This window comes from Apostichopus japonicus, chromosome 3 (genome assembly GCF_037975245.1).
Source record: "Apostichopus japonicus isolate 1M-3 chromosome 3, ASM3797524v1, whole genome shotgun sequence".
NCBI classification, from domain to species: domain Eukaryota; kingdom Metazoa; phylum Echinodermata; class Holothuroidea; order Aspidochirotida; family Stichopodidae; genus Apostichopus; species Apostichopus japonicus.
In genome coordinates, this window is record NC_092563.1 from 5,893,169 (window position 1) to 5,907,914 (window position 14,746).

The 14,746-nt window shown below is 38.4% G+C and overlaps 1 protein-coding gene and 1 long non-coding RNA gene across 4 annotated transcripts in view; both read right to left on the reverse strand.

Moving 5' to 3' along the window:
* Positions 1-7,417, reverse strand: part of LOC139961371 (uncharacterized) — a 40,494-nt gene extending 33,077 nt beyond the window's left edge. The window contains exons 1-2 of one of the 2 annotated variants that reach the window (XM_071960519.1): positions 7,174-7,417; positions 1,342-2,853 (exon numbers count right to left, since the gene is read on the reverse strand). In XM_071960519.1, coding sequence (XP_071816620.1) covers positions 1,342-2,813 — 1,472 coding nt within the window. In that variant the 5' untranslated portion in view covers positions 2,814-2,853; positions 7,174-7,417. The other variant, XM_071960523.1, reaches the window with a different exon arrangement.
* Positions 7,418-8,345: 928 nt separating this feature from the next.
* LOC139961415 (uncharacterized) overlaps positions 8,346-14,746 on the reverse strand; it is a 56,305-nt gene continuing 49,904 nt past the window's right edge. For both annotated transcript variants that reach the window (XR_011790839.1, XR_011790842.1), the window contains exon 3: positions 8,346-11,987. This is a non-coding gene — a long non-coding RNA (uncharacterized lncRNA). The remainder of the gene's footprint in view (positions 11,988-14,746) is intronic.

Consider the following 14,746-nt stretch of genomic DNA (forward strand, 5'->3'; position numbering starts at 1 on the left):
ACAATATGTAATGCCAGCCTACTGTAAATACTATATATCCTTAGCAGTACGTAACACTGTACTGTATGCTAAATTAACACTGTAGCACAGGCTTAATTAACACTATAGCACAGGCTAAACTAACACTATAGCACAGACTAAATTAACACTGTAGCACAGGCTAAATTAACACCATAGCACAGGCTAAATTAGCACTGTAGCACAGGCTAAATTAACACTGTAGCACAGGCTAAATTATAACTGTAGCATGGGTAAATTAACACTGTAGCACAGGCTAAATTAACACTGTAGCACAGACTAAATTATAACTGTAACATGGGTAAATTAACACTTAAGCACAGGCTAAATTAAGACTGTAGCATAGGCTAAATTAACACCGCAGCACAGGATAAATTAACACTGTTGCACAGGCTAAATTAACGGTATAGCACAGTCTAAATTAACATTGCCTGAGAGCAGGCTTCAAGCCGCTTCATCACAGTACAATAAAAGGACATGTGGATCAAAACAGGCTGTCAAAATTAGAACCTTTTCAGTGTGGTTTTCAACAACTTCTGTGTAATATTTGGTAAGCAATAAACACAGATCTCCTGTACATATACTGTACAATATAGAAGAGAAGCAGGGTGTTTGAGATAGAAACTGACAGAGACCTTTGGTAGTAGTACACTGTATGCAATGATGCACAGTACAAGTACCACAGAACCAACTGTGTACGTGTATATATGTCTATATAAAGTAAAGAATCAATATATACAGTATATATATAGTAACATTCAGAGAGATGGCTCATTTTGAGTCACTCTAACCTACAGTATCAGATTAGCTGTGAAAGCTACATTTATGCCTGCAGCTATTGTCCTAGCAACCGTGAAAGCAGCCCTACCTGTACATGGCGTACAGGTACTGTAGGTGAACCTTATAAACATGGCTGGCTACGTAGCTGGCTTTGCACTCACATAGTCATGCTCACACCAAAATATTTACTTGTCATAGTTATTGCAGTTACTTGTTCATTGGACTTACCAATTAGAAAGGGAAGGACAGGATAGTTGTAAAGTAGTATCATGTACACATTAAATATGTTATATATGTACTACTGTATATATGCTACAGTATATATGCTATCCAATACGTTGTTCAATGTACAAGCTGAGTACTGTACATACTGTATCACTATTAGGGCATGCACATTGTAGGGGATTTCCTATACAACACATGGCAACACATAGTAAACACACAGTCAACCAAACAAGATTCATATATAACAAGAGAATCGTTTTTGGTGCGCAAGAGCTCCTCGGATGTCAGATTGAAAAATAAGGATTTGAAAATACTCACGATGAAGGTAACGATGAAGAGATACTGTCGCCCTCACTTCCTTTCCTCAGTTGGATGCCCGTTCTGTTCCTCTTGCTATCTTTGACTGGCTGCTGTGTTTCTGTGGTCACGCCACTATGTAGGAATGTGGTCTCTTCTAACGGCAGGAACTTTGAATCACACATGAGATCATCGGAACATAGCGAGTCGGCTCCCGTAGACTCTAGGGAGAGAGTCCTTCCGACGGAACCTTTGGATGGAAGTCTCATGGCTTTCTCTAGAACGACAGTACGATTACCACTAGTTGATGCTACCTGACTAACTGGCATTGTGTTGTTCTGCGGTAGAGGGTTCTTAGTAAATGTAGCATTCATTCCCTTATCATCACCTAACGTGTCTGCAGACTTTATATTCTGATCTACACTAGTGTCTTGCTTTGTCCACACGTCTTCCTCGACCCTCTTCAACTCTCTCTGAGTCGAGGAGCCACTGACGTTTCTGTTACGTCTGGTACTGTTCCCACCTGATCGCATCATTTGGGAAATTGACATTTCCCCTGTGCCTTGTAATTGCCCTATTCCATCAGCGTGTGATAAATTAGCGGTGGTTGAATCATCGTTGGACTTACCTATAGGGGAATTAGTCGGCTCCAATATGACATCGGAGATCTTTGGCATCGGAGTCGACGTGCTCTGAAATCTAAACTGGGACACATCGACACCTCTTCCGGGGGTGAAGGGGTCGGGACCGATGAAGGTCTCTTTCCCTATGATGATTGTCTTGTTATTCAAACCGCCGCCTTGCCCACTGGCGTCCACATTTTGCCTGGCAGCGGAGAGGTGAGCTCTTTTAGTCTCGGGAGTTTTCGTGGACTGGACTTTGACGAGTCTCGCCACATCGTCGTCACCTTCAGACCTTTGCGAGAAATCCGTTTGAGTGGTGTCGTCCGTCTTTTCCAGATTGTCCAACACGTCATGGCCTTCAATGAATACACTTCGATAGGGTTGGATACCACTCTTAGATGTTACAGTAGACTGAGCGGTAGTCTTAAGGTGACCTTTGGTACGGCTCGCCGGATTCTGGTCGGCGTTTGTGCCGACACCAGTCGTTCCTCTCGAGCTTCTCTCAGATTCCAGCGAAGAGTTAGAGCTCGTCTCGGAGCTCCTCTTTGATGGCTGTGCTACAGTTTTCACCTTTTCATCTCTGAGTTGACTGAGCCTCTTTTCAAAACCTGCAATGAGGTCAGAGGTGGAGCGGGTGCGTCCGTTCAGCCCCTCCAGGCTGTTCTGTGACGACGACACGCAGCTGTTTGTCTTACTCTTTCGGTCAACGTCGCTCAACATTTTCCGCTTGGAGTCGCCTTTCCCAGAATTTTCACCCGAGCTGCTTTTCAGGCTCGACGCACTGCCATGTTTCGACGAGGACTTCTTCTTCCGAAAAGAAGACAGCCGGGACATGAACCCTTTCTTATTTTTGACTTCTTTGTCACCCATGCTGAAATATCAGTGAACCAAACAAGGTACATATATCCATCTGACAAAGAAAATGATAACCAGATTATTAAGAGTTTACAATGTCGAAGAGAAATGAATCTCCACCACCATACATATACATACATACATACATACACACAACATACATACATACATCTGTACATACACGCTAACAATTCTCAGACCTACAGTACTGTATGAAAACAGTTAACAGTGATTACGCATGCAAAAGATGTCAAAATATGAATCTGAAAAGTAGTATTAATACTAATTAATACAAAGTTTGGTACGCAATCTTTCTGACCCAATTCATTAAGAAATCTAATCCAAGGCTGCAAATCTTCTCAGAGTATCACCGAATTACCTATTAATAGAGGATTAGAACTGGGATCATCTGCTATGACAGCTTAGCAGATTATGTTGTACCTCCTAAGTGTCCTAGTGGTTAGGTAGTAATGCAACGTTTATCATCATAAAGTCTGTATAGAATATAGATATATGTATAGATACTGTTTGTGAAACAAAATAATCACTCTCTCTCACATGAACGGTTCTTAGTCAATAAGTATCAACACGTGCATGAACAAACACAATCGCATTGTAACGTCAAGGATTGTATGTTTAGTACAGAATTTATTAAAGCTGTTTAGAAGGAGACTTATGCTGTAGAATGCAATACTGTACATATAAAGTAACATCAGTTGACTCATATTTTGGATCAGTTTAATTATTTATTTATTTATTAATTATTATTATTTAAGATGTTTGCTAGCTTAGACATCTGAAGACCTTAGCGCTGGTTGTACTAAGGTACTACTAAATTAAATGATCGGAACTGATACAGTACCTAGGAACAGGGGGGAGGGAGAGGGTTGGGGGTGACCTGCAAAATAACTACCCAGTCGAAACCATAACTAACTGGTCTGGAAATTTGCAAGATTTACTATTTCACTTATTACATATTTACTTACAAGTAATGGAAGTGAGAACAAATATGTGAATTTTTCTATAATGTCATCATTCGTTGATATTCCATTCCTTCTTGATGTTGATATTAAAGGGAAAATTTTGATGAAACTTTGTAACTATTCCCGCCCGAGAAAGTCTCGATCAAAAGCATATATAGTGCATAGTGCACTACATGGACTAAGAAATTTCTCCACATTATGTGCATGCACGCTTGCACTGCAACAAAACTTGACCTTTGCACTCTCAGCAGCTCAGCTGAAAAGTAGAATTGTATTTAGTTGAATGATCCCAGCCAGAGTTGCAAGGAATCTACAGAAACTTTCAGCACAAGTTTGATAATTATCAAGTAACATATAGTTGGTCAGACATAATTTCACATCAGGCAAAACCAACTAACAATTTAGGGGGTGATTCATGTAGTTTCTACAGATATTCCAAGTAAATCTATATAGCTGGAAACCCTGCAGCGCAAGCCTTGAAGGTCTGCTGTATAGACCCCAACTATAGCACGCTATCATGGAAAAGTTTCTTGAGATTACGTAATCGACCTGCCTAGGTCGTAAACTGACCTCTTTTCACCAATTAGTCACATATTTTTTCTTGTATGAGGGTCTTTGTGTGAACGCTGTATGATTAACTACACTGTAGACATGAACATATTTCCACACAGTGTTTACACAAAGAGCCTAATGGTGTTAAAAAGCTATGCAGGCTAATCTTAAAACCTGAGGTGGATTTACGATCGTGGCAGGTCGATTACGTAATCACAAAACTTTTCTAGCTATAACGTACTATAACTGGAACCAATAAAGCAGATCTTAAATGCACCACCCAGAGAATAATTTATTGTGTAAATTTTGTGTAGCAATTTCAGACGATCTGAACTTCCTATAGAATAATATGGTTCCCTTATACAGAAACTGCTACTTTTCACTGGTGTAGCACTTTGCTCATTTTGCATACTGTCTTGCGATGCGATGCGATACCGGATAAAGTACTACGTACCTGTGCAAAGCTTTGGGAGAACAGGATGGGATACAGTAGGCCTAGTGTCAGTATGATACTGCAATGCTGTATAAGTGCCTTCCCTAGCCTAATAACTCGGAACAGTTTAGCACTGCCGGTCATCACCTCCTTGTGGGTGGTGGGATACAACAACAAAGAATATGGTCGTGCGAGATTACAACAGTCTGACGGAGATCTTCAATAGTGAGTCCAGTGTTGAGGAGGGAACAATAAGATGCAACACCACAACACTGTCGGTGACTCAAGATAAGGTGAAGGCTACTGTATGTTGTAACAAAGATTTGGTTTTGTCAAACATAAATTGTAAACTTCTTCCATTGCTGAAATATTGAAATTATTTCATGCAAATATACGCCAACTAATGCTTCAGAGAATTCTTCATGAGTACATGGCAGTCACCTTCAACCAACCCTTCTACTATATGATTTCATTTGCCTCTGTCTCTGGCCATTCCATAATAGGCATATGCCATATATGCCCCTACTTAACTCTGTTGGGAAAATTTTGAATTTCCTCCCCCTCCTCTACCTCCCCTCTGGTTCTTAAATGTCAGATACTACTGTTACTGTAGGGGAAATGAAGTAAGGTTAAAGGGTGTGAAGACTCGCGCACAAAGGAACGGTTCATGCCAGTAATCTGACCTAGTTTCGAATGAGGTGTAACAGAAGTGTAAGACACCACCATCGATCCCAGAAAATACACACAGCTTGCTACCGTCGATAATTAGACACTAGTGTACGGTCAGTACATACAGCTGCGGTCAATACCCACAGCACAGTGTACAAACGATACAGCAATGCACATCTCAGGTCCAGCTAAAGATAACAAGGTATCACGTTTCATTACTGTCTGCATTTTGTAGCGGCAAGCAGAAAACATTACTAGCAAGCAATTGAAAGTTCACTTTTTCAGAGCGTGGCACACAGTTTGGGGTGATTCTTCAATGCCTTTAATGGTGACTAGTGCTGATAGTCGTTATTGATATATTGCCAGTAGTCATGATTACACTTTGGAAGTTGATTAAACGCGCTCAAAACCTAAGTTGCGATTACTCGACTACAAGCTAGCACTACACATAATCTGCTTTTGAAAAATAGCCTAACCTATGAAAACAACACTAAAGCAGTTTGTCAGCAAATATCGCAAAAGTATGTATATTGGTTCTCACAATGCTACACTAGTACTGTGCTGTGTTACAAATCGGCAAGCACCTGCTCCGGTTAGATTCATGCCTTTGCTTGTCAGTAATACACTTGTTTTGCAGTGCAACATTCAGTCCTAGCAATGTTTAATCATTGCGCATAATCGCAAATTCATAACTTAGTAATCTTTTACGATTGCCAAAGTATTTGTCATTTCTTCAAACATGTTTTACAAGTACTTCATTCCTGGCCTGGTTCACATATATCGGATGTCTGATAGAGTGTTTCTATTGCGGTGTAGTTTCATTTCAATGTGAAAAATATGTGCCTGCTATCGAACCTCCAACAGAAAACCCTTGCATAGTAATTTTCACACTGCTACTGTACATCTATTCATTGTTTGCATGTTGGCTTTTATTAGTGCTAGTACAGTAGTTGTAGTAGCCTCGTAGATTCATTCGAAAGTTTTGATTAACTACAATGAATGATTTTAAGACACGTTGTATATTGAAAGTTTTTCACAGTTTTTGTTTGGTAGATGTTTTAACAAGATTTCCACACCACACTTTAAGGCACGAAAGAACAAATAAAGACAGTGCACCATGGAGAAAGATTTGTTTTGACTATTTCTGCAATGTAAAAATGACAGTGATGACGTCATAACTGTAACCGAGTAATCGCGAGAAGAGCTATGCGATTAATCAATTAAAAAAGGAAGAAATTACTGTCAGTACTAATAGTGACCCTTACATAAAACTTACAATCATACAAGAAATAGGTAGGCCTAAATAGTCTAACGTCATTAGTCCTATGTTTTAGACACAACTTATGCGGAATAAATTTTAAACAATCAGTGAATTATGAAAATAAGTTAACAGTGCGATCGGCATTTATTGTAGAGCAACCTTGAATTTCATTGTAGACCTAAGTTACAACTGGAGTATGAAAATTACTTGCGTTTATCATGTTTACGTGAATGTATATAGCCTAGCCTATTCCAAAATATATTCTAACGTTTAGGCTGACTAGTTTACTAGCCTATGCTAAGGTGATGCTGTACCTCACAGCCACACAGTAACATGAACAAATATGGTAGGCCACAAAATAAATGAAAATATATAGAAAACTCAATCAGATAGGCTAGGCCTGAGAAAGAATTATTTAGTTTTGTTTTATTTACCAACAGCGGTCTCGTGCTTACATTTTACGCATTATTAAATTACCTTTTGTTTCTTCGAATTCAGTGTAGAGTTGTTTGTGTCATCTCCTCTGCAATCGGAAGCAATTACTATGAGTCCAGGAAGGTGTCGAACCGAACACTGTAAGGGCTATAAAGGATATTTTTTAGCTTCTAAATGCGTAGACCTTTGTTGTATTGCTCAAGCCGATCTAAGGAAAACAGCAGACTTAAACTGGAGACTGGATTTCAAGTGAACCAACTAATATATTTACTAGTACCCCTCCCTCCGGCTCATCATTACCATTGTTCAAATGTATCTGATGGCCCGTGTACACCTCCATTAGATTTCTGTCATCCGCCATGACACCGTTGAACGCCAAATGAGTAAAAACAAAAGGCTGTCGTACAAATATTTTCAATATGAAAATATTATGTTATCAACCTATACAATATAGTAACAAGCAATCGATTGTCCAGTGACATAATTAAAGAGTGTGAGAAGGAACAAACATAACTGCCTTGAAAAGTTAAGAATTATGAACGTCGATCAGAAAGGCTGGATCGAATTTACTGAACTGAAAATAAAGCAAAACATTCGGACCAATAAATCAGATAAAAGATAAACAATCACAATAATAATAATAATAATAGAAACTAAATGAGAAGACTATTCGAAATTTGTGCCGGAAGGACGGCGAATGGAGGAACGGGCCCAGTTACCCCTATACACTTTATTCGACCTTGATATGTGCACATATGAGTGAGTAAGCCTTGTATCGGGACTTGAATATCTGCATGTTCATGTTATTGGTTAATGCCTATGTAACTCAAATTATTGTGCAAAGAGGATAAACCCCGCTACGATAAGAAACGGGTACTTCGACAGTATCTGATTATTTGTTCAAGGTTGTTATTAACCCAATCGTGTCACCCGCCAGCATACCCATATAAGAAAATAAAAAGGTTTTCGATTAAGAAAGAACACTCGACATCGCACTGAGTGGTTTACATATAGTTGTATGCTTCCGTTGCAACCATGTGTGTGTGTGTCCTAGTAGTATACATTATAGCTAGCCTACACTTGGCGTTTAACCAAAGGACGGAGTCGTAAAGGAGAAGCAGACCACTATTATCATCTTTTATGAAATGATTGTCATGAATAACTTTGAAAAACAGCTAGGAAAATGTTTGCTGAGTTTGGGAGCTATCCTGGTTTATAAATGATATGAGAATAGGCCTATGCCAGGTTGGCAATGTGTCATAGCATAATATACGATGTTATGTGAAATCTATTACTTTGTCTTTGATATGTTTTTGTTTGAATTCATTTTTTTTCATCATGAAAGTAAGCCGAATTATTACTGACATGAAAGCCAGTGTCATTTGCATGTACATTGTTGCAGTAACAATGACAAGCACCATATTTGGATACTAGGAAAACTAAACAAAACTATGAATAAAGAAAGACACTTAAACATTTTAAACACCACTGGCTTTTTTATGTCACTCATTGTTAGACTCACTCAAGTCCCTACAGACCCTACTTATTCTTGTTTAATACGGAACACATGATACCGTGTTATCTCCCAAACAGATTCACATTATCTTTACACTGGTACCATTTTGGCATGAGTAAGAACCAGAGCCCTCCACACGGGAGTCGCATTCAACAACCAAACAACCTCAAATTATTTGAATAAATATTCTATAGTGTTTGTATGAAACCTTTTTGTCCCTTATTGTGAGTGAATTTTAATTATGATAATGTCACTGTGTTAAATCATCACTACGATCACGTGCTTTTGCTACCGACCTGTCAATTTATGTACAGATATCAACAAATAATATGGAGATAAAATTGCCAAATGGAATTTCCGGTATCTTTTCTTATCACATTTTGTGTCAAAAATCATCTCAAATTGAATACCGTGATATAGATATCTTGAGATGCACGTTACTGTCACATAATTTCATTGTATCTGGAATTCTCTTAGATATTTCCTTTCAGATTCAGTGATATCTGATACAAATCTCACGATCTGCAATGTTCTTTGAGATATTCAAAATTATGGATCTATGTTAAATAAAATATTTGATACGCCCGTTCATGTTCATGTAACATTCATTTCAGCCGGCAATGTACTATAAGCTCGTCGTTGAACTGTCACTGAAGCAATCGGAAAAACTTCATTGTAGCAGCTTGAAATAAATTAATAATCAATCTATCATACAGGAAAGAAAACTCCGCCCTGAGCTAGAAAGGTTGCCGCGAACGGTTCTGGTTGCCTAAAAAGCGGAAACGCCCTCAATTAAGGCCTTATCGTTTCCACAATTTAAACAGATGCTCATGCGTCTGTTCCCAGAAAGTTCATTCCAAACAGGTGACAGTATCGTTAAGTGACTGAGAAGATTGGAATAATAAGACAATCCATGTAACCTTTTTTTATATAAATTAAAGCAGGAGTTTCAGGCACTGAAGGGGTCTCGTTGTTTGCGTTCATGAATGTTTCAGATACAAAGAACTCATTTATTGACCGAATGTGACACAGGCATAACTTTTCTCTGCCGTGTCGGGCACTTAGTGAATATATATATGTGGTGACTTGAAATAGGCTTACAAGCTATACATCGCAGTCAAGTAGACATGGGTTCTATATTTGAAAGCGTTTTCCTAGATAATCTTCATCTATGACATGAAATTGCTGGTGACGTAATGAAGTCATTCTCAGTTTTCAGTCATTTATAAGGGACAGGGGTTCATGCAAGTTTGCTAAAGGAAATACTAAATTAAATTATCTGTATGGATAAGCACCAACACTGATGATTGAGGATGTTAGGTTGCACACTCACAATTGAGTTCTTGTTCAAATCTTCAAAGCTCCTGATAAATTAACATTAAAACAAATGTGACCATACTATGGAATAACAATATGCTAGCAAACTTCTTTTACTGTTTAGTAGTTGATAAGCATCAGAATTTGCATTGCATCTAATTCACAGGTTTTGTTCAGTTTACCATCAAAAATAGTAAATATAATACATGTTAGCTAAACTTCCCTTCAGATTCGAAGAAATATGCACAAAAAAAACGGGCAAAGATTATATCTCTTTGTTGTTGCAATAAAGATTACATTCTTTAACTGTCAACACTAATAAGATAATGACTTGAATGTCTATGGCAGCTTTTATTCATTTTATTGTTCAGTAATAACTAAACTATTAAATGCCTATTGCAACACTCACAGTGCCTACTGTGACAATGCCTATACATATACATGTTAGCTAAACTTCCAGAACGTGATAAGGCGATTCAGATTGGTAGAAATATGCCCAAAAAACGGGCAAAGATTATTTCTCTTTATTGTTGCAATAAAGATTACATTCTTTTCATGTCAACACTAATAAGATAATGAATTGAATGTCTATGTCAGCTTTCATTCGTTTTTTTTGGTTCAGTAATAACTGAACTATCAAATGCCTACTGTGACACTCTTATTTGCAAGTTTTGACACTTTTGACTGGACCTATGAAGATTCTTGGCTAAAATTATCACTTAAAGTAGCACATGCAACAGTATAACGTTTTAGAGCTGTATCTTTTAGCAAAATTGGTTGGACACATAGGCGTAGGAGCCTAATTTGATTTCTTTTTAGAGGCCGGGGGGGGGGGGCTGTAACGACGCGTCCCGTTGTCCCCACCAGGATCTGCGCCCATGGAATCTAGAACTCGTTAAAAGATCTGGCGAATATTATTCAGCTCAGTATGCTTAAAGACAGATAACTCAATACAAATAATGATTAAAAATATGAAAATTGCATAGAACGGTGTTATTTTTACTGAGCTTTTAGGGCAGTAAGCTGGAAAGATCGAAGCTATAATTTGGCTAACACACATTGAGACTTTATGTAAGCCTCTCCCTTAGTTCATCTGTAGTATCCTTTTTCTCCACTTTGCAACTGAATGTTGTAAAATTGAAAAGAAAAACATGGCCAAAAGGGAAACTTATGGCATGTAGTGTGGAATATAGCATATCTTGAAACGAGTACATATGAAAATTACTAACACAAAATAGGGTTGACAAATGCAATTCTGACTGGTTGGTCAATAAAGACGCAATGTCACAATGTTGAGTAGAAAATTAATATCAACATTAGCTTTAGAATGTTATAAACATATTTGGGTGGACAGAATGGATAAACAGAACAATATCACTTCAAATATTAAGTTAGCCTTCCACTCAGTTCATCTGAAGTATCCTTTTTCTCCACTTTGCAACTTAATGATATAAAATTGAAAAGAAAATAATGGCCTTATGGGAAACTTATGAATATAGCATATCTTGAAACAAGTATACACGAAAATTACTAACAAAAAAATAGGGTTGACAAATGAACTTCAGACTAATTGGTCAATAATGAAGCAGTCTCACAAGTTGAGAAGAAGATTAATATCAGCATTAGCTTCAGAATGTAATAAACATATTCGAAAAAGCAGAACAAACCAAACAACAAACAACACATCTCTGCTCCTCCTCCAATGACACACTAACACTACACTGAGAAATAAGAAAGTGCTCATTCAAACAAAAATATATTTCTGGATTTTTCTTGAGAATATTAAGTTCATACGCCTCCTCGATGTCTTCAAGAAATGAGTAAACTGATTCAAGCAATTTAACTTTATGTGTAATGTTGCAACTGTCATTTTTTCTATCAGTTTAATCGTTGCTCATCGTTCATTAACTTCATTCATCTGTGCACCTTATACTGCTACTCTCGTTGATAACCTTGGTGTGCACAGTCTACCAAGGGTACACCTGTGCAAGTTTTGTAATTTTCAGAAATGCTCCAGCTCTATCTGTGGAAAGTATAAAGAAAAACAAGTTCAGATTGATATACATTATTATGTAGCTTTTAAACCTTTTAAATTGTTCACTGTATTTGCCATACTCCTTCTGAGAGAGAATTTTTAATTCCTTTCCAGATACTTACAGAAGTATCTAGTAGATATAATGTTGTGTGGGAAGCATTAGGTATTCTTTCTCATTGCATGATCATACTCATTTACATACTGGCAGCTTTTTGGTGTGTTTAAGGCATTTATTCAAATATCGCCAAATATGAATCAAATAACATAGAAAATTCCAAGAGAGTCAGAGTGTTTCTTGAGCAGTGATGGAGTTTCACATAGACCTATATTGTATATGAAGGACATCAGTGGCGTAGCCAGGATTTTTTCAGTGGGGGGCGCTGGGGGGTGGCTTGAACATTTCCTGGGGAGGCTTGACCATTTTCTTGTTACCTACTAAGCGGAGCGCCACCATGGTTGGCGCGCAGCGTACCGAAAAGTTTTAGCTAAAAAGGCCTCCTAGATCGTTGGAAATGACACTTCCCAGGCCTTCTTAGCTGCTCGAAAGTTTTCTCAACATCCTTTATTTTGAGATCCCATGTTTTGAAATGGTCATCAAATAGTTTAGTGAAATAGAAAAAAAAAACAATCTGGTAAGTTACTTTGAAATATCATGACATATCTTTTGTGAGTTTGACACCGGCATTGACATTTTTCGACAAATCTGCAAATTGCGCGTGGAAAATAAAAAAGATTGACTGGGCTTTCAGCCAAGTAACATACTGAAATGACCGAGCTATATGTCAAACAGACATCAAAGATTGCGTCTGAAATATTATTAGGGTGATAGACTGATTGGCCGGCAGTGGCGGAGCTAGGGGTTTTGGTCAGGGGGGCGAGAATGGCCTGTAGGGGCGCTTTCGACACTATCTAAGCGGAGCGCCACCACAGGTTGGCGCGGAGCGTACAGATTTTTTTTTTGAGTAAAGATATTCCCTAGATCGCCGGAAATGACTCTTTACGGGCCTTGCTAATTTGCAGATAAACGAAGAAAAAATATGTGTCATCGCCATTTGTGACAAGTCGAAAGTTTACATGGGTGTTGAAAGTACATGCGCTTCATCACAATCCCTGTGGTATCTTTGTGAGTGCTCATGTTTTCGAAAAAATAGATCGAAAATCCCGTACAGTTCTTGGAAAGAGTTTCGTACAACAGAATTAAGTGCCGATAAATTAAATACCGCCGTATACGTTAGAGCATTTTGTCAGTAAACTACACCAACAAAATGTGACAAATGTCAATAGGTAGATGAGAGTGCAATAAAAAAGTCAATAATCGCGAATAAGTAAAAGTGCTAAAAAGCTGAAAAAGGCGCCAGCAGTCCAGTTGAGTAAGGGGTGGGGCATCCTCCCCGTGACTGTTTGGACGCTCCGCCACTGTTGGCCTGTAGTTCTCAGCGATAGTGCTGTCTCCTTTCTTGGAAAATTTGGTTTTTTAGCGGTTTTAAGAGCATCAGGGTACGTCCCAGAAGTGAAAACCCGATTGAAAATGTAACAGGGTATTGAGGCAATGACGCGAGCAATGATGTGAGAAACATGTGTATGATGTCAGCATTTTTTACCTTTTAACATCTTCTTTGGCATTCAAGTACCTGGAAACCACCTTTTCCATAAGGGTATAGTATTGCTCACTAGCTTGTTTGATCAGTTAATGCGCACTGGTTACAAGATACTGATAGGCTGTTTGTATTAGTATTTATTTGTATGTTAGGGATGATGGATATTTTAAAAAAGAGTGACAAATGCAAAGTTTGCCCGAACAGTCGAACACACAGATTCAGTAGTAAACATTATGTGTGTTGTGGTCTTGTAGAGCAGGAATTATATTATCGACGGTCGTTAACATGAGTTTTCAGTACAGTGCGACTACTGTAGACTTCTCGGCCAATGCGCTATGTCACGTCAGGTTTTTTAGCAACTATAGCCTACTGCCGGTCCGCGGTCGAAGGGTCGTTCATGAGTGGTCATCATGGAGATTCGAGACCATTCAGACCAATGATATATTTTTCGCACATGTAATTTTTTTTCGACACCCAAAATCCCAGTGGGGGGCGACTGGGGGGCGACAAGCTTTCATGGGGGGGGGGGCTGTCGCCCCACGCCCCCCCGTAGCTACGCCAATGAAGGACATATATGAAGCAAATTCAACTATGCATAACATTTAATTTAACTTTACAGTTCTTTCTAACACATCACCTAACACTTACTGTAACACTCACTTGGAATACTCTTTGTTGTATGGTCAGTTATCATACTGTCAAATTATTTCTCTACTAAGTCTTCATCACTTTTTGTCCACTTGTTATATGTTCACACTGCCCCCTCCCTCCCCCTCCCCCCAAAAAAAGATAACATAAAAAACTTATCCAGCCTGTTTCATCAGTACTAAATGCAATTGGTAGGAAACAATGATTAACTGAGAGAAGAGAATGAACTATGGAAGCAGTTTGGCGAAGTGGAGCTTGTGAAGAACCAGGAAGAGCTAAGGTTGAAAGTGAATGAACATCTTTGTTTGTAACAATCGATTGATAAATATACTAACTGGATAGGAGAGACAAAATAGTGGAATGTTTTAAGCCACAGAGATGCCATCTTGCTCTTCCCAAAGGTTTATACTTTTCACCAAATTGGACTTTTCAAATTCATAATTTCATACAGGTTCAGCATAGTTCCATGTTATATAGGCTAGCCTATGTTTGACCAAACAG